This window comes from Mirounga leonina, unplaced genomic scaffold (assembly GCF_011800145.1).
Source record: "Mirounga leonina isolate KUSES-001 unplaced genomic scaffold, KU_Mleo_1.0 Mir_200, whole genome shotgun sequence".
NCBI lineage: Eukaryota > Metazoa > Chordata > Mammalia > Carnivora > Phocidae > Mirounga > Mirounga leonina.
Genome location: NW_023270503.1, coordinates 22,159,870 through 22,177,911, shown reverse-complemented (window position 1 = coordinate 22,177,911; position 18,042 = coordinate 22,159,870). Strand labels below are relative to the sequence as shown.

Sequence of the window (18,042 nt, the reverse complement as noted above, 5' to 3'; positions counted from 1 at the left end):
CCTTATCCTTTCTGTGTTTCCTGTTCCCAGCACAATTCAGCACATATTGAGCACTTGGTCAGTGGGGCCCAGGATCTGAACAGTGAAAGAGCGAAAACATCAAAGGGACAAGACTGGGGGGAGGGGGAGGGGTGGGGGGGTGTCAGGACGTACCGCATTCCACCACAAGAGCGCGCGCTCTGTTCCTATGAAAGCGCAGGGCGGCTGGGGAGGGGCGGGCTCCCCGGCCTCCAGCGCAGATCACCTGGCAGGACCTTTCTCTAAGGCAGCCCAGTACGAAGAGGGTCGCTTTCTCAGGTCAAATGAGTAGAGAATAATTAAAGTGTTTTGAGAACTGCGCGCATAGCGCTGATGTTAAGGGCTGCCTCCGCCGCCGCCAGTCGTTAGTTAGGGTTTTGACTCTGGGTGCGGTCTTTTCCTGAGCCACTTGGATCTTTGTGGAAGTGGGTGGGGGGCACGTCTGTATGAGGGGTTAACATGGGCTTGCATCCTGATCCCGAAGTTTGCAAACTTTCCCAGTCCGAGTCACTGTCATCCGGACTGGGAACCCACCAGATCGTCCCCCTCAGGGAGCGCAAGTGGGGATCAGGCCGGGTGAAACAGGGCCCTTTGAGAGGGAAAGGATTCGTTGAGAGCTACCTGGACAGTTTCAGGGAAGGCGAGCCAAAGAGATTTGGGAGGGCGCGGGAGAGGAAGAAATGAAAAGGGAGGAGGAATGACGGACCTCTGGGGAGGCAGGGGTTAAGCCGGGCTTGGCCCCGGAGGAGGAAAGGGCGGAGCGAACGCTCGGGAGGCGGGCTCACGGCGCGGCCTCCCGAAAACAACAGGCCGCCCCGGGCCAGGACGGGGTTAAGGGGGTGGGCCCGGGGGGGGAGCCACGTGCCGGGGCGAGAGGCGATTGGCTCTGCCGGCGTTGTTTGTGAGCGGCCATTGGCGACGTCGGGGCGCCGCAACGAGCCGATTGGCCGGGGCTTGGAGGACTGCCAGGGCCGGGGCGGGGAGGAGGCGGCCCGTCCCGGTCGCTGGGCCGGGCTGGGCCGAGCTGGGCCGAGCTGGGCCGAGCTGAGCGCCAGTGCTGCCCGCTGGGGGACCGGAGCCCGAGCCCGAGCTGCGGCCGCCACCGCCACCGCCGCCATGCGCTGGGTCCGCGCGCTGCTGAAGAATGCGTCGCTGGCAGGGGCGCCCAAGTACATCGAACACTTCAGCAAGTTCTCCCCGTCCCCGCTGTCCATAAAGCAGTTTCTGGACTTTGGTACGGAGTGGGGGGTGGGGCGCGGCGGGCAGTGAGTGAGGGAGCCCTGGCCACGAAGGATTAACGCGGAGGAGAGGAGAGGCCCTGCGTGACAGGGAGGGGTTGCTGGGGTACAGGCAGGAATGGGTTAAGGCGGGGGAGGGAGGGGCAGGGACTGGTCCCGAGTGGGTTAAGGTATCCTGGGGAAGAGCTGTATACTGGGCTGTCAATGGGAAGTGGGGGCACTGAGAAGAAGGGGTCTAAATACTTTGCTGGGCTTTGTGCGAGGTCTTACAGAGTAAGGAAGAGCGAGGAGGTGATGTTAGGGCAGGAGGGGAGTAGGGTATATCCAGACAGAAAGGGTTAATGGTGGTTGTCCTAGTGACTCAATGAGTAGGAGATGGAGAGGAAATGGGGCAGGGATGCTGGTGGGGAGTAACAGGGTGGAGGTGCAAACATCTGGAAAGAGACCTGGGCTGGGCTGGGCACCCAGGGGTCAGGTGGGGACTGGGCTCTTTCAGAAAAATGTCAACAGGAGGGAAGTCCCTGGTCAGTATACCTCCACCCACTGAAGAAGCTGGCCCCCAGCCGGCCCAGTAGGCAAGGACACTTGAAGAGCAAATCTGTTTGGGCCTGGCTCCCTGTCCCCTCCCAGGCTGAGGCTTGGAGCACCGTGAGGCGGAGTCAGGAGGCTTGCAGCCTTGGCTGCCCCTAGGTTCCTGGGCCAGGATCACCCACCAGCAACGCTGGTTGGCGCTTTGGGAGCAGAAGCAAGACTGTGCCGCTGTGGCCACTGGAACAGGCATTGTGTGGGCCCTGTCTGTCTACGCGGTATTTCCATGGTGCCAGCTAGGGATTAGGAGGGGGTGCCCAGGTCTCTCAGGAGTTGAAGAGACAGTGCCTGGCTCAAGTTACAGCTGCGTCACTGATGGGAGGGGGTGGGGAGGTGGCATCTAGGACACAGGGCCCCTGTTACCCAGGACTTGTCTGCCTGTCCCCCTGCCCTTTTTGAGCTGTCCTATGTAAGAAAGTCCCCTGGGCCCATTCCCAGCCACCAGTAGCTGTCTGGTCCAAACTGGACCCCAGTTATAGAAATGGACCGGGTGGGGCTCACAGTCAAGTTTGGTCCACTTGTAGTGCAGTGGGGAAAACAGATCTTCAGAAGGGTAGTCACATGGCCTAGGTGGCAGACTTGGAAGCGGAACTTAGACTAGCATCTGGCTCTTCTGACTCTAGGCCATGGCCTCAGTCTACCACTCCGTCTTCATCTTGAAGCCAGACCAAGGACCAAGATACTTGGGCTCCCATCCTTGGGCCCTGTGTGCCTCCCACGTGGGCATTAACGAAGGGTCAACTCTACAGTTGTCATCAAGACCAGCCTGGGTGAAGACAGACTGGGCCAGAAATGACGCTGGGACCCCGCAGCTGCCATGGTCCAGGCATAGCGCCCCTCAGCCAGGCCCAGACCCGGGAAGGGGTGGTTTTCCCAGGCTCCTCTGCCCACCCGATCCACCCCACCCTACCCCTTCCACCCCTCAAAGCGAGTGTCTACTAGGAGGGACAGAAAGTGAAGAAGTAAGGTAACCGAGGCCAGAGGCAGCTCCAAGTGGGCCTGGGAGTGGCCCTGTCCCCTGTGGTTGAAGGCAAGCAGGCTGGGGGCGAGGGGACGCAAGCTTGGAGAGGGTTAGGCAGGGTGGCATGGAGGTGGGAGCCCTGCAGGGGATTAGGAGAGGTGCTTTGCTCTGTGCCCCTGGTCACTTCTCTGAACCTTCAGGAAATGAAGGGTTTAATCGATCTGACCCCTGAGATGACCTCTGGCTCCAGGGGTTTGCAGCTCTGTGGGCTCACTTCTCTCTCCCTCCCTCCAGGGTCCAGCAATGCCTGTGAGAAAACGTCATTCACCTTCCTCAGGCAGGAGCTGCCCGTGCGCCTGGCCAACATCATGAAAGAGATCAACCTGCTTCCAGACCGAGTGCTGAGCACACCCTCGGTGCAGCTGGTCCAGAGCTGGTGAGACCCCTGGCCAGGCCCCTGTACCTCCCACTCCCTCGCTGCCAGATGCCCCTGGGCTCCCAGAGGCTCTGTGCTCCCAGTAGCCTTGAGGGAGGTGGGGACAGAGAGGAAGCACAGGGCTCCAAGAGGCTGGAGAGATGCCCAAGGTCAAGTGGAATGCTAGGCCAGAACAGGGACTGAGATAAAGCTCCTAGCCTCCATGCCTGTGGGGCCAGCCCTATTCTTACCACTTTTCTTTCTCCAGAAACCCAGGATCCACCTGGGGAATTATTTTCACAGGCAAAACCCAAACCATGCTAATACTGGCATTCACCACCAGCTCTGGTTCTGGAAACCCAGCACCTACCGGGTAATATTTACCTGGGGGCACCTTCTGCCTCCTCCCCACCACTTCCTCACCACCCCGTGGTGGGAAATGCTGGTTGGCTCAGAGGTCTTGGACCTCCAAGGGCCAGGGCCCAGCGAGGGGTGACCTGGTTGGGCTGCAGGAATGCCAGACCCTGCCCTCTCCCCCTGGCCCCCTTCGCAGCTTGCACCTGTAGGGAAACAGAAACAGGAAGAAATGAATTTTCAAAGGTTTTATTTTATTTTATTTTTATTTATTTATTTATTTTTTAAGATTTATTTATTTATTTGAGAGAGCGAGAATGAGAGAGAGTACATGAGAGGGGGGAGGGTCAGAGGGAGAAGCAGGCTCCCTGCCAAGCAGGGAGCCCGATGCGGGACTCGATCCCGGGACTCCAGGATCATGACCTGAGCCGAAGGCAGTCGCTTAACCAACTGAGCCACCCAGGCGCCCCTTTTCAAATGTTTTAGTCCAAGCGACAGGTTGGACTGTTTTGGATGTTGGAAAACACTCAGATGCAGGGATGGCACAGTACCAACCCCCAAGAACTTTGGAGGAGCAAAGACCAAAAGTTGCAGCCGTAGCAGGGGGAAGTCCTCAGTAAAGGTCCCTCTAGAACTCTGTCCCAGGTTAAGTAACTGGATGACATGAGCCAATGGCTGGTCACATGAAGAACAAACAAGAGTTTGCTGTGTGACTGGCGTGCAGATGGTTAATCCTGGTTGATCTTTGGTGGCACCTGCGCTGGAAGGCTTTGCCAGTTTGGCTATGGTGTGGCGTGGCTGTGGTTCGCTGTTGGGTTCAGGAGCAGGGCTCCACGCCTGCTGTGAGCCCAGCGCCCTGCTGGGAGCCCAGGAGCTCGCGGGGAGCAGGAGAGTGGGTAAACTGAGAGTTATGTAGATCGTGGTGGGAGCAGCGAGCTGCCGAAGAGTTACTAAAGAACCAAAATGTTATTTAAAAAGTAATGTGGATTGGGGTTCTTTTCCTCCTCCTCGTGGAAGTATTTTCTGGAAGACACAGAAAAATAGATAGAAGAGAATGCCATCCACTACCCTCTACTCCATAACCGAACACTGGTAGGGTTTCAGAAGGTCTTAGTGGTGCCCTTCTAGCATCGTTTCTATGTGTGGATATCTGAATAGGCAGGACTTACTCTGATGTAATGAGATACGGTAAGGAAAGTGTTTTGTGCACAAGGCCAGGCTCCCAGTAAGCACACGCTGGATGTCAGTTGAAGCAGAGAGTTGTGGGGAAGTTGAGATGGACACACAGAGGAGGTGACATGTCACTGGGCCTTCCAGGGGGCTGGGAGTGAGCTTAGACCTAGAAAGAAGGGAAGGGCATTCTAGGCCTTGGGACTGCTTGTGCCAGGGCGTGGAGGCAGGCAAGGGCCCAGCCAGGGCCTCTGCAACCTCACTCTGCACCTGCAGTGCTCTCGGTGCAAGCTGCGAAGGGGGCCAGGGGGAGAGGGCAGGGTCTGGCATTCCTGCAGCCCAACCAGGTCACCCCTCGCTGGGCCCTGGCCCTTGGAGGTCCAAGACCTCTGAGCCAACCAGCATTTCCCACTGCGGGGTGGTGGGGAAGTGGCGGGGAGGAGGCAGAAGGTGCCATCTGTTTGCCCGCTTCTCCTCCAGTTCTGTCCGCTGGCTGGCCCAGCTTCCACTCCAGCAGGCCCCTGACGCCAGGACAGGCCCTCGCAGGCCCCTCCCTGGACGCTATGTTCCTAGGAGGCCCGGGGGATGTGTGTCGGGGTGTGGGGGAGCAGGGAGCTGCTGGGCTGCCCGTGAGGCCCCCAGGCCCGCGGAGGCCGTTTCTGAAAATCAGTTACGCATATGTGGGCTTGGCCTGGTCTTTCTTCCCTCCAAGCTTGGAAGTCATGTCCAGCAACAGCAGGACAGAGTGAAGTTAGACAAGAGAGAGCACTTCCCAGTGGTTGGTTCAGCTTAGAGGAGAACAGGCCATGGGATTTCTGGAATGTCCTGATGCACTGACTGGAGCCTGCTGAGGTTGTTCCTAGGGAATGGGCCTCATCGGCCGCAGCAAGAGAGACTAAGGTCTGAGGGGAGGAGAGATTTTCTGATGGGGACGAGGTGGCCGCCTGTGAGAGAGTGCAGACTCCCTCCAGGAGAACCCACTGGATGTAGAGGTGGTGGAGGTGGGCAGGGTTTGCACGAGCGCAGGGGGACAGCGTACCACGGAGCCTGGCAAGAGGGCCTCTACCCTCAGAGTCTGACGAGTAAGGAGCAAACGCTCCCCTTTGGGAAATGGAAAAGTCCGGTACGAATGCTGTTCGCAGTGGTGGTGATATGACGTGGTGAAGGCGAGTGGAGTTGTTACTCAGCTGCAGAGAGGGTCTAGGCCAGAGTCACTGGGGACATGTTGAGCATTCCTGGTTTTAAATAAACCTGGTAAATTGTCTCAACCAGACAGACCTGGTGCGAGGGAGCCTGTTTTGGAAGCCAGTAGGAAGCCTTGGCCTTTGATGTCTGTGTCAGCATGCTTGACTCTGAGGCTTGGCTTCGCTGCTTGCTGGACACTTCCTTAGCAAAACCTCCAGGCTCCCCGAGCCTCGGCTTCCTCATCTGTAAAATGGGGATTTGTTCTGTTTCTAAGGACAAACGCCACCGTTCGGTGCCAAAGTGTGCAGAACTCTGTCAACACAAGCCGTGTCCCTGAGCTGCACCTCCAGGCCACAGATATGAGTTTGGCCAGGGTTCTCTTAGACAGTGTGGTCCTCATAGTGATGGTGCTGATGAAAGCAAATAGACCTGGAGGGCCTACCCTGCGTCAGGAACTCTTCTGGGCATGTCCACATTTTCACTTACTTAGCCTTCCCGACAGCCCTCTGCCGTAGGCCTTGTCATTACTCCCATTTCATACACGAGCAGACTGAGGTTCGGAGAGGTTAGGGCTCGTGTGTGAGATCACTGATGCAGCAGGTGGGGGAGCTAGGACTCTAGCCTAGGCTGTGTGACCGGTGGCTACATTCATGAGGGGGCAGGCAGAGTGCTCTGTTCTGGGGCAGTGACCTGGGTCAGAGATCGCCAAACTCCCTGAGCAAGTCCTCGAGACTACAGTAGGGCCCACCTTACCGGAAGGCACTTGGCTAGAGATGCTGGAGCACGGAGCCGGAGAGAAAGCCAGCCGGAGGAGGGCGTGGAGCTGGTAGGAGTGTGCTTCCAGAAAGAGGGGGAGAGTTGCAGAGTAGAATCAGATGACAGTGAGTCACTCCTGTCACTAAGGGTCTTGCAGAGGTTGTAGGGAAAGGGGCAGGGGGCAGTGGGGCCAGCACCTTCTGTCAAACCTCCCCCGCCTGCAAGGGACCTGCACCCCCACCCCGCGGGAACCACAGCCCTTGAGAAGAACCAGCACCGTGGCAGTGGCTCCCGTGGCCCGCGCTGGACCAGGCATGGAGCCGGGGCTCGAGTCCCATCCTCCCCGAACCCCTCGGCCTCTCCTCCCATAACCGGGCTTGAGACTGAGGATGTCAGAGTGGTACTGCCTTGAACCCCATTTTCGAGCCGGGGACAGGAGCAGCTCAGTGGCCTCTGTAGGGCCCAGCCGGCCACAGGGCCCAAGTCTGCCCGGCTCAGGGCCTGCACTCGGCTCCCCTCCAGAGAGCAGCTTCCAGAGCGGGATAGGTCTGCCAGCTCCCCCTCCTCAAACGGCCACTGCCTTGTTCACACTCCTCATCCGCAGTGGCTGTGGACACTAGTGCCTGGTGCACACGCACACACACACACACACACACGCCGCCATGCACACGCCCCCTCCACCTCCCTCCACATTCCACCCCCTGCCTCCCGAGTCCAGGGCTCTGGGCAAGCTAGAAAGCCCCAGAAGGCAGGAGTCCTGGGTGCCTGATTTGCTGCTGAGGTCGGCAGGCCCAGGCCTTCCCTGGGGCAGCTATATTGGGCCCCCGCGGCCTGCTGGGAGAGGCGGAGTCAATGCCAGATCGGCCAGTGCACCGCTGTTTCGGGCCTCCTAGGTCCGAGCCCAGTCCTTTCTCTGGCGGTCAGTGCGGGGGCAGCCCAGGAGCCAGGGTCACTCCTTTCTCAGTGTCTCTCCCTGTAGGACCAGATCTTGCCTGAGGGTGCCATCTGGGTTACCAGGCCTCGGCGGGCTTCAGCCAGGCCCAGGGTCCTCTGGGAAGATCCTTCCCATCTTGTCCTCTCCCTCCCGAGAGCCCACGCGGACCCACTCCCCAGCAGGAGTGGCCCCGCAAGGGAGGCGGGCAGGGGGCCTCAGGCTGGCGGCCCTCTGCACGCCCGTGCTGTGGGGGGACTGCCCATTGTCTGTCCGTCCTGGCACCCTTTACTTCACTGGCCATGTGACCAGGCCCCACTTCTGTTCTCTAGGGTGCGGCAGGCAGCCTCGGAGGGATGAGGCCAGTAGCTAGGGCACTGGGCCTACACCTGCGCTGGGACGCTGTCCCTGCCCCTTCACCTCCTGGCCCAGCGGGCAGGGCCTCCTAGCTCCTACCCCCTCCCTCCCTACCTGCTTCCCCACCCCATCTTAGGAAGGGGTTCTGGGCCCCACTCTCCAGCTGGTTTCCTCCCCTTCCTCTCTCTACCTACCCCAGCCTTGCACACTTGCAGGTTTTCTCCCCAAATCCCCTCCCAGAGTCATGAGCATGAAGCTTTATCCTGGGCATGGGGGAGGGGGGCAGGGATTTGGGGGCACACAGCCTGTGAGAGAGAAGCCCAGCTCAGCACGGTGACCGCCTCATCTGTAGAATGGGGGAGCGGGAGCACCCACCTCACAGGGTATCACGGAGGCGAAAATAGGGGGGCAGGCAAGCACAGAGCCGAGCCCTGTCTGAAGCTGGCGGCAGCCATCATGTCACTGCTGGGACCAGGGTGGATGGTGAGCAGTTGGCCATGTGGTGTGGACTGGGAGTCAGACAGACATGGGTTCGAATCCCAGCGTGGCCCCTGACCGTGGGGCCTGGGCCGTATCACCTGCTTTCCCTGGGCTGGTTTCTACAGCAAGGGGAAGTACGGCATGCTCCTCAAGGCTGCTGGGGGACGGGAGACCCCGGGTAGACTCGGCAACAGGCAGGCTCTGGCCCCCGTCACTCCGTCACTCTGTAGCAGAGTCAGCCCGCCTGTTACTACTCTCCAGGGAGCTTGAGGCCCGGCCTTTGGAGTGCCTCTCTGTCTGCTGGGGCTGCAGGCATGGGGGGGACGGGGGGAGGCTGGTCTCTTCTGCTGGGTGAGGAGGACATGCGGGGAGCACCAGGGCTGGAAAGTCCCCATTCCTGCCAGCCCTAGCGTGGCGGCTGTCCAGAGCATGATTAAAACGGGACTCAGAGCCTACGCCCAGTACGACCAGCAGGAGGGTGTCGGTGCCGCGTGGGGCTCAGAGGATGCACTCCGCTGTGGCTGATGTGTAAACCACGTTCGGAGCAAGGGCGCACATCTGGAGTGCTCACTGCGTGCTGGGCACGGAGCTTAGTATGACCTTTGACCTTCACTGAAAGGCAGTGATAGCGTTAGGAAACCCTCCACTTTCCTGATGAGGAAACTCAGGCCCAGAGAGGCTCCACGACTTACCCAGGCCGCACAGCCCTGAGTGGAAAAGCCAGGATGGGGACTCAGCAGAGCCAGCGCCCCAGCCAGCGCCCCCACCCTCTCCTCTAGTCTCTGAAGCGAGAGAGGGAAGAGCAGTGGGGGGGAGGTGAAGGGGGAAGGGTATTCTGGGCGGAGAGCCGTCAGGGACGCGGAGGTGGGCATTCTGAGCAGACCCGGCGCTGCCGGGTGGCAAGAGTGCGGAGGACTGAGTCTTCACTACCCTGCCTCCCGGCCTGATGACTGCTTCGGGCCTCAGTTGAGGAGCCTGTGAAATGGGGCTAATGCCTGCCCTTCTTACCTGTCAAGGTCAAAGCACTGTGTCCATAGGAATGCATCTTCCGTGGAGGCGCCTTTTCTAGCGAGACCGTTAGGCCGCAGAGCCCTCTGTCCCAGGGCTCTTGGCAGCCCCTCCTTCCTGCTCCCTACGAGTGTTTCTACCAGAGAGAGGCTCGGCTCTGTGGCCTTCCCCAGGAGAACAACCCGTGGGCTGGACGTGGTAGCAGGAAGCAGTGGGGGTCGTGGCTTGCAGGGCAGGGGGACAGTGGCTCCAGGTGGGCACGCTCTGCTGCCACAGGTGAGCCTGACTCCCTCGCACAGGCTGGCCCCCTGCGGCCCCGAGTTCGGGGCTTCCCAGCACTCCCCTGGCTCCCCAGCTCTCCGAGGTCCTGGGGAAATCGGCCTCCCAACCAGGCCTGCAGATGGGGGGCAGCAGTGGGCCACGCACTCCTGCTGGGCCTTCACTCCTGCTGGGCCTTCAGAGTGGAGTGAGCTGTCCTGGCTCTCCGCGGGCTCCGGCCCCACGCACGGTCACAGCTGGCCTGCCTGCCCCGCTCCTGTGTCCTGCCCACCCACCATTTAAAATCCACTTCCCTGGGCGCCTGGGTGGCTCAGTTGGTTAAGCAACTGCCTTCGGCTCAGGTCATGATCCCGGAGTCCCGGGATCGAGTCCCGCATCGGGCTCCCTGCTCAGCGGGGAGCCTGTTTCTCCCTCTGACCCTCCCCCCTCTCATGTGCTTGCTCTCTCTCATTCTCTCTCTCTCAAATAAATAAATAAAATCTTTAAAAAAAAAAAAAATCCACTTCCCTGGGCAGAGCGCACGGCCCCTGGTCAGGGGCGCAGAGTGTTCGGCTATAATCCCCGCTGAGCCCCTGCTCTGTGACGTGCCCTGGGCCAGTCACCCTGCCAGCCGCGCCCCGTGGGTGGCAACGTTAACCCTGGTGGCAGCACAGACGTTAGGACCGGTTTCCGTGAGGGCGCTCGGGGAGGTTAAGCAACTGGCCCCAGCCTTCTCTCTTGGTGAAGACCCCAGGGATGGGACGATCCCCAGTGCCTTCCAAAGACTGCTATTCTTAGATTCCACAGCCAGGGTGCTATGAGGGGGACCAGCAAATGAGAGATGTTCTTGCATAACTTACTGTGTTGTCAGGGAGACTCGCATACAGATGAAAGGAATTGAGAAAAAGTGTGGTGTAGCCTGTCAAGCAGGGCAGCGCTGTGTGGGTAGGGGTGAGGCCGGTGTGGGGGCAGCTCTGCGTGCCACTGCCCACGGTAGGGGCGGGGCAGGTGTGGGGGCAGCTGAGTCAGTTGGGAAGGGGGCCAGGCCTGGCCTGGAGCTGAGGTGATGTCCCCCCCTCCACTGCACACAGGTATGTCCAAAGTCTCCTGGACATCATGGAGTTCCTGGACAAGGACCCCGAGGACCATCGTACCCTAAGCCAGTGAGTGAGGGGCCCCAGTGGGGGGCAGGAGGGCAGGTGCAGGTGAGGGGCACTGGGTCACAGCCCTGAGGCAGAAATGGCCAGGAGGATGGAAGAAATGATCCCTGTCCTCAAGGATATCTAGTCTCAGGGGGAATTGGCCCCTGGCCTCCGTGTCCTTGAGTCTGATTGGGGGGATCCAAGCTCCTGCCCCTGAGGAGTGCCCCCGGCTGTCGGGCAGGCGGTGGAAGATGCAGGGTGGGCTTGGGAAGCGGTGGGGAGGGCGCTGTGGGTCTGTCAGGTTGGGAAGGGTCCTGTGAGTGAAGACGCGTGGAGAAGAGGTCAGAAGCAGGGGAGAGTCTGAGGGTGCCCCAGGGTTGGGACCGGGTGAGGGCCAACAGCCGCCGTGCCCTGCAGGTTCACTGACGCCCTGGTCACCATCCGGAACCGCCACAACGACGTGGTGCCCACCATGGCCCAGGGCGTGCTTGAGTACAAGGACACCTACGGCGACGACCCGGTCTCCAACCAGAACATCCAGTACTTTCTGGACCGCTTCTACCTCAGCCGCATCTCCATCCGCATGCTCATCAACCAGCACAGTGAGCGGGGCTGGGGGGCTCAGGCCCGAGAGCGCCTCCCTGGCTCCCCAGTGGGGGCAGAAGGCAGCAGCATGCAAGTGCCTTGTGAACGCGGACACAAGGCAGAATGGCGTCGCCTCCTTCAAAAGCGTTCAGTGTGGATTCGTCACAAGTCTGTTATATTCAGAAATTGTTTGTTGTTTCGCGTTCCTTAGTCCCGGAGTATTCACTGTGACTGTTGAGAAATTATAACCAGTTGAAAATTAAATGAGTTCCTCGTGCTCAGATGAGTTCAGGTGCAGGACAGTAAAACGATTTCTAAACGCTGTAGCGAAAGGAAGAAATGTCCTGTGGGCTGTGTGGTGGACTAGGCCCGCGGAGAGGAGTACTTCAGGTCTGCAGACAGGCCAGACATGGCCCGAGCCGGGGACGGAGGGGCCCAGGGAATGGGAGGACGGGTGTTGGATGTAGGGGTGGAGTTGGAGAGTCCTGGGAGCAGGAGGGGGGCCCCCCCAACGGCGCCCTGCCTTCTCGCCCGCAGCCCTGATTTTTGACGGCAGTGCCAACCCAGCCCACCCCAAACACATCGGCAGCATCGACCCCCATTGCAACGTCTCCGACGTGGTGAAGGGTAAGCCGTCCCCAGCATGGAGGAGCCCCAGAGACCCCCTCCCAGCTGCCTGGCCTGAGGATGTGTCGTGCCCCGCCCCCCCGCCCGTGGGTGGGGGGCCTCGTCTGCTTGGGCTTAATGTTGGCGATGCCCCGTGCTGGTGCCAAGCAAGAGGAGTGCCTGCTGGGTGGGCCGCCCCGTTCCCTGAGCGGCCCCTCTCTTCTCTCAGATGCCTACGATATGGCCAAGCTCCTCTGTGACAAGTATTACATGGCCTCGCCTGACTTGGAGATCCAGGAGATCAATAGTGAGTGAGCAAGTGTGTGTGTGTGTGTGTGTGTGTGCGCGCGTGCGCGTGTCTGTCTGTCTAAGGGCTCTGGAGAGGAAGGTGAGATCGGGAGTCAGGAAAGGAACCGGAAAAAAAAGAAAAAGGAAAAGAAATGGATGGGACAGAAGCAGAGCTATTATTGACTACTTATTAGCAGTATTATTACTAATTTATTTGCTAAGGATTTATTAAGCAGTGAACATGCCAAGGAAGGTGCCTGTTCTCAGGGAGGTTACATTCTTCATGCTGGGGAGGCTGGGGAAGGGGGCCGTTAGCCAGTGAGCAAATAATCAATAAGCTAATTTCATTTTTTTAAAAATATTTATTTATTTGACAGAGACAGCAAGAGAGGGAACACAAGCAGGGGGAGTGGGAGAGGGAGAAGCAGGCTTCCCGCGGAGCAGGGAGCCCGATGCGGGGCTCGATCCCGGGACCCTGGGATCATGACCTGAGCCGAAGGCAGACGCTTAACGACTGAGCCACCCAGGCACCCCCAACAAGCTAATTTCAGACGGTGACAAGTGACAGGGAGGAAACAAGATGACGTCACGTGGCAGTGATGGGGAGGAGCAGTGTATTTACTAGGGTATCAGCTTGGCTGCCTTTTCAGAACCCAGATAACAGTGGCTTAATTAAAAGAGAGGTTTCCCTCTTTCTAGGCCCTGGGGTGGAACAGCAAAGCCAGCTCCCCACCCTCATGTCTCAGTTCCAGCTGGAGAAGGGGAAGAGGATGGAGGAGGCAGGACCCAGGGGTTGGACAGTCACTCCCCTAAGTCACCTGCCAGGCCTAGCTGCCAGGGAGGCCGGGAATTCAGTCTATATAGCTGGGCAGCCAGCAGCCTGTTAGAACTTTGGGGGAGGGGATATCTGTGACAAGAAGAGGGGAAGAATGGACACGAGAGGATGGCTGCGGGGGTCCTACTTTGGGTGGGGCGGGTGGTCAGGCACCAGCAGGACCAGTGAGGGGGCTGGGAGATGGGCAGGGAGGGGTTGGAGACAGAGGCCAAGGCATGCAGGGCCCGTGGGCCACAGACAGGAGCTGGGATGTTGTGTGCAGCAGGGAAGCCCACTGAAGGGTTCGAAGCAACGGTGATGCCAGCTTCTGACGTTCATTCTAAAGATATGTAGAGGGTGGAGGGGGCAGGCGAGACCTCGGGAAGGCCACTTAGGAGGTCACTGCAGGAATCCAGGGGAGGGGAAGGCAGCAGAGATGGAAAGAGGGGGTAGATTTGATAAATATCTTGGAGGTAGAGAGATCAGGCCCTGCTGATGAACCAGGGGCATAGGGGAAAGGAGGATCAGGGATCTGGAAGTTTCTCTACCCTTCCTCTCCCCCACCTGCTCCTCAGCCACCCCCTGCCTGTGCGCCAGAAACCTGTGGAAGTCACGCTGCCCACATCTGAAAGGCCCAGTTCAAGTCCAGGTCCTCCGAAAAGCCTTCCTGGACTTCCCAGAAAAAATGTTTAGGCACCCAGCTTCCTGGGGCATACCTCTGTAATGACTGAATGACTTAGAGGTATGGGGCACCCGGGTGGCTCAGCTGGTTGGGTGCCTGTCTTCGGCTTGGGTCATGGTCCCAGGGTCCTGGGATCGAGCCCCGCATCAGGCTCCCTGCTCAGCGGGGGATCTGCTTCTCCCTCTCCCCCTGCTTGTGCTCTCTCTCTCTCTGTGTCAAATAAATAAAATCTTTAATAAATAAATAAATAAATTAATTAGTTAATTAATTTCTTGGAGGCAGAGATAGAAGGACAGAGACAGGCCACGTTACTTCAGTATCCCTAGGGTCAAGCGCAGGGCCTGGCACGTAGCTCTGGGTGCAGCATTCAATGTAAAAGTCCGTTGTGCCTTTGTCTAGACTTGAATTTCCAAGAGGGTAGGGCCAAATTTTGTTCATCTTTATGCCCCACTGCCCAGTACAGGGCCTGAGATTCCTTCATTCACGAATCCATTGCACATTTATCGAGCTCCCACTGCATACAAAGCTGTGTGCCAGGCACCAGGAGAAGACAGGCAGTCCCTCACGCCAAGCTCTCCAGGCTAGAGCGATCCTTGAGAGGCAGAGTGCTGGTATCAGAATCATGGCGCAGCACCCCTTCCCTCTCCCCACTGGATTAAAAAGCTCTCCAGGGGTTCTGGGGTCCAGGCAAATGCTAGTAGGCTGAATATAGGCCGGATAGATACTTTCTGAATGGTTGAAGGGGCTAGATAAACAGTGGATAAATGGAAGGCTGGATCTGGACTCTATGAATGAATTGGTAGATGGGAAGAAGGATGGATGTTTGAACAGATGTGCAGTTGAGGGACAGTCGGATGGCTGGATGCTGGATGGGTAGATAGAGGAATTAGTGGATGTTGATATAGTGGTTGTTGGATGGACGGGTGAACGGGTGAATGGATGGACATGTGTATAGTGATGGATATTGTATGGACACATGGTTGAATGGACACCGAATGAATGGATAGCTGGATGAATAAATGCCAGATGAATGGCCTGGCAGATGGTTGGAGGAGAAATGGGTGGTTGAGTGCTGGGTGCTAGGTGCTGAGTCAATGAATGCTGAATGGTGACCTCTTGACAATTTCCTGATCCTTGGTCTTGACTTCCCCAGCAGCATCCAACTCCAAACAGCCAATTCACATGGTCTATGTCCCCTCCCACCTCTACCACATGCTTTTTGAACTCTTCAAGGTAAGGAGGTGGGGGGTGATGGTCCTCTGCGGCGTTGGGGGTGGTTAGGGCTAGGCCACTCTTACTCATCTCTTCCGCCTTTCCCTCCACAGAATGCCATGCGTGCAACCGTGGAAAGCCACGAGTCCAGCCTTGTCCTCCCACCTATCAAGGTCATGGTGGCCTTGGGTGAGGAAGATCTGTCCATCAAAGTATGTGACGCTTGATTTGGGGGCCAGAGAGCAGTGGTGTGGGGACTTCCCTCCTGCCAGGAGATGGGCTCAGAGAAGACCCTGGGGATGGGGACGACCAAGAGCTCAGGGGTGTCAGGGGGCAGGGGGCATGAGCCCTGAAGCCATGTCTGTCTCCCCCAGATGAGTGACCGAGGTGGGGGAGTTCCCCTGAGGAAGATCGAGCGACTCTTTAGCTACATGTACTCCACAGCGCCCACTCCCCAGCCCGGCACTGGAGGGACCCCGCTGGTGAGATGGTCTCCCTCCTGTGCCCCCCACCTCCTAAAGGATGCCTTTTTCACCTCTTCTCATCAAACTGTCCCTCTCCCCATCTTTCACCTCACCTCCCATGGTCTTCGCTCTTGTGTGGCTGTATGCGGTGTCAGTCACCTCTCCCAGTCCCGGCCCCCCTGCTCCTCACCCCCCCCCCCCCCGAGCCTGCAGCCGCTGCCCTCCCGCCTGAGCTGCGGGTGTCTCTCTGTCCCCTTTCCTCAATTCTCCCTCTCCCTCTCACGCCCCACGAAGTTCGCTCATCAGCACCTCTCTGTCATGCCCAGCAGAGCAGGGGGGCTGGGTTTGGGAACTTGAGACCCAGGAGCCCCGTGACCTATCCACACCCGCTTGTCCGGACCCGCCGGCTCCTAGGGCTGAGCTCTTCTGCCAGCCCCGCTGACTACCACCCACAGCTGGGACTGCTCCGCCTTTCTGGCCCCACCGGACTGACTGCCCTCACCCCCGGGGGATTCTGGGAAGCTCCTGGCCCGACCCCAACTCAGTGCATTGGTCCCTTTGCTCCAGGAGGCCCAGCACCAGCCTCCTGGTCACACTCCCTTCCTGCCCCCTTGTAGGCTGGCTTCGGGTACGGGCTCCCCATCTCCCGCCTCTATGCCAAGTACTTCCAGGGAGACCTGCAGCTCTTCTCCATGGAGGGCTTTGGGACCGACGCTGTCATCTATCTCAAGGTGAGGGTCCTGGTGCAGGGCCCAGCTTGCGGGGTGTGCGGGCCGGTCAGCCTGCTGGTAGGTTTCGTCTCCACCCCTCCACTCCTTTCCTCATTCCAGACTGGGAATCAGAGCAAAGCTACAGTTCCGCAACCTGCAGACATTCCCAGCTCGGCAGGCAATTTAAGGAAGTCCCTGGTCCGTGATTAAGACCCCTGTTCTGGGGACCTTTGACTTCTTACACATAGAAGGAAGGGGGGTACCACAGAGAACTTGTCATTCAGCCCAGGGCCAGACTGAGGCCCAGAATTTGTGACCTTCTTCAAGGTCACAGCCCACCTTCCCTCTACCTTCCTGACCCTTTGAGTGAGTAGCCTTCTGGAATGGGCAGGGGCAAGGCACAGAAGGGACAGGTCCTTTCATGGGTCTTTCTGGGCCGGGGTTCGTTGTCTCGGCCAGTGTCTGGCACCTAGCTGGGCCGACTCAGACACAGGGTGGGACGTGGGGGCCGTGGCCCAACACCACCACAACCCACCCTGGGAAAAGGGTGCCTGAGCGAGAAGTGGGTGAGGCACGGGGAAGTGGGACAGGCTGACCCCGGTGCTCTCCAGGCCCTGTCCACGGACTCGGTGGAGCGCCTGCCCGTCTACAACAAGTCAGCCTGGCGCCACTACCAGACCATCCACGAGGCTGGCGACTGGTGTGTGCCCAGCACGGAGCCGAAGAACACGTCCACGTACCGTGTCAGCTAAGGGCCGCCGGACTCCCCTGCACCGGAGAGGAGAGACTGCTGTCTCCGGGACTGGCCACCACGGTGGCCCTCCTCATCCCCGCCAGGTCGGGGGTGGCTCTCCCCTGACGACCAGCTTCTGTCTCCATGGAAATCACCACGGTGACCAGTCTGTGGTCTAAGTGCCAATCTCCGTCTCCGCGGAGACCCCTCGGTGGTCTCCCTGCTGTTCAGTCTCGGTGGGCGATGCCTAAGGATGGGGGGACGTCTCTATCGTGACGGGGGGGGGGGGAGTCCCCAGAACCATGTTTCCATGGCAGTCCTCCTTCTGAGACCAGAGCTGCCACTTTTCTGCCAGGGGTCCAGGGTCCCCCTCACTGCCCTCCACAGCCCTGGCCTTCCAAGTGGACACCCTGCTTGCCTTATCCCCCGGCCCGTGCAGGCACCCCGGCCCTGGCCCCGGGTCAGCGTTAGCAAGGGGCTGCGTGTCCCTGTGTAGAGAAGGGGGTTGCACCCTCCCTGGTTGGGGACCTGGTCCTGCAGCCTCTCCCTCCACCCTAAGCTGAAAGGTCAAGGTTAGGAGGGGGCAGTTCTCACCCAGGGCTCACCCTTAATGTGAAGGAACCTGGGAGGACCCGGAGATCGGCTGCCCAGCCAAGCTGCTCAGAGCCCCTCAGGCGTCTCCCAAGCCCTTCGCCAGCATGTCCTCACATGCACACGGCCACCTGCCCGCCCCACCCCCACACGGTCCCGCCTGAGCTCCAGACCCCCACTCCCCCTGTGCCTGGACACGCACGTGCTTGGGGTGGCTTTCTCCCTAGAAGGCTCTATGTACATAGCTAGTTTTATAGCCCCGAAAGCCCCCACCCTTCCCCTCAGCACACAGGGGTTAAAGTTGTGTGCTCCCCCCAGTGGCTGGGACGATGGCCGTGACATCCACAATAAAGAGGAGACTGAATGAGCCCGTGGCCTGGCTGCTTTCCCGGGGTGGAGGGGGTGGGGGGGTGGGGGGGGGAATGTGCACGCACAGACCACGCAGAGTGCAGGCCTTGTGACTACCGTATGACGCGCTCGGGACACCCAGCCCGGG

General features: G+C 59.3%; 1 protein-coding gene across 2 annotated transcripts; it reads left to right on the top strand.

Moving 5' to 3' along the window:
• The first annotated feature begins 1,004 nt into the window (after positions 1-1,004).
• Positions 1,005-17,914, top strand: PDK2 (pyruvate dehydrogenase kinase 2). 2 transcript variants are annotated; one of them, XM_035026885.1, is made up of 11 exons: positions 1,005-1,252; positions 3,100-3,241; positions 10,811-10,882; positions 11,279-11,463; positions 11,984-12,073; positions 12,282-12,359; positions 14,990-15,069; positions 15,162-15,260; positions 15,423-15,530; positions 16,130-16,243; positions 16,834-17,914. In XM_035026885.1, the coding sequence occupies exons 1-11, from the start codon at positions 1,135-1,137 to the stop codon at positions 16,972-16,974; spliced, it is 1,227 nt and encodes a 408-aa protein (XP_034882776.1). In that variant the 5' UTR covers positions 1,005-1,134; the 3' UTR covers positions 16,975-17,914. The 2 variants fall into 2 exon arrangements, with proteins under 2 accessions (XP_034882776.1, XP_034882778.1); XM_035026887.1 differs by having other exon boundaries at positions 1,006-1,252; positions 14,993-15,069.
• Positions 17,915-18,042: the final 128 nt, after the last annotated feature.

Coding starts and splice junctions, on each gene's coding strand:
- PDK2 (XM_035026885.1), top strand. CDS start 1,135: ATGCGCTGGGTCCGCGCGCTGCTGAAGAATGCGTCGCTGGCAGGGGCG. Junction 15,531..16,129: donor GCACTGGAGGGACCCCGCTG/GTGAGATGGTCT, acceptor GCCCCCTTGTAG/GCTGGCTTCGGGTACGGGCT. Junction 16,244..16,833: donor ACGCTGTCATCTATCTCAAG/GTGAGGGTCCTG, acceptor GGTGCTCTCCAG/GCCCTGTCCACGGACTCGGT.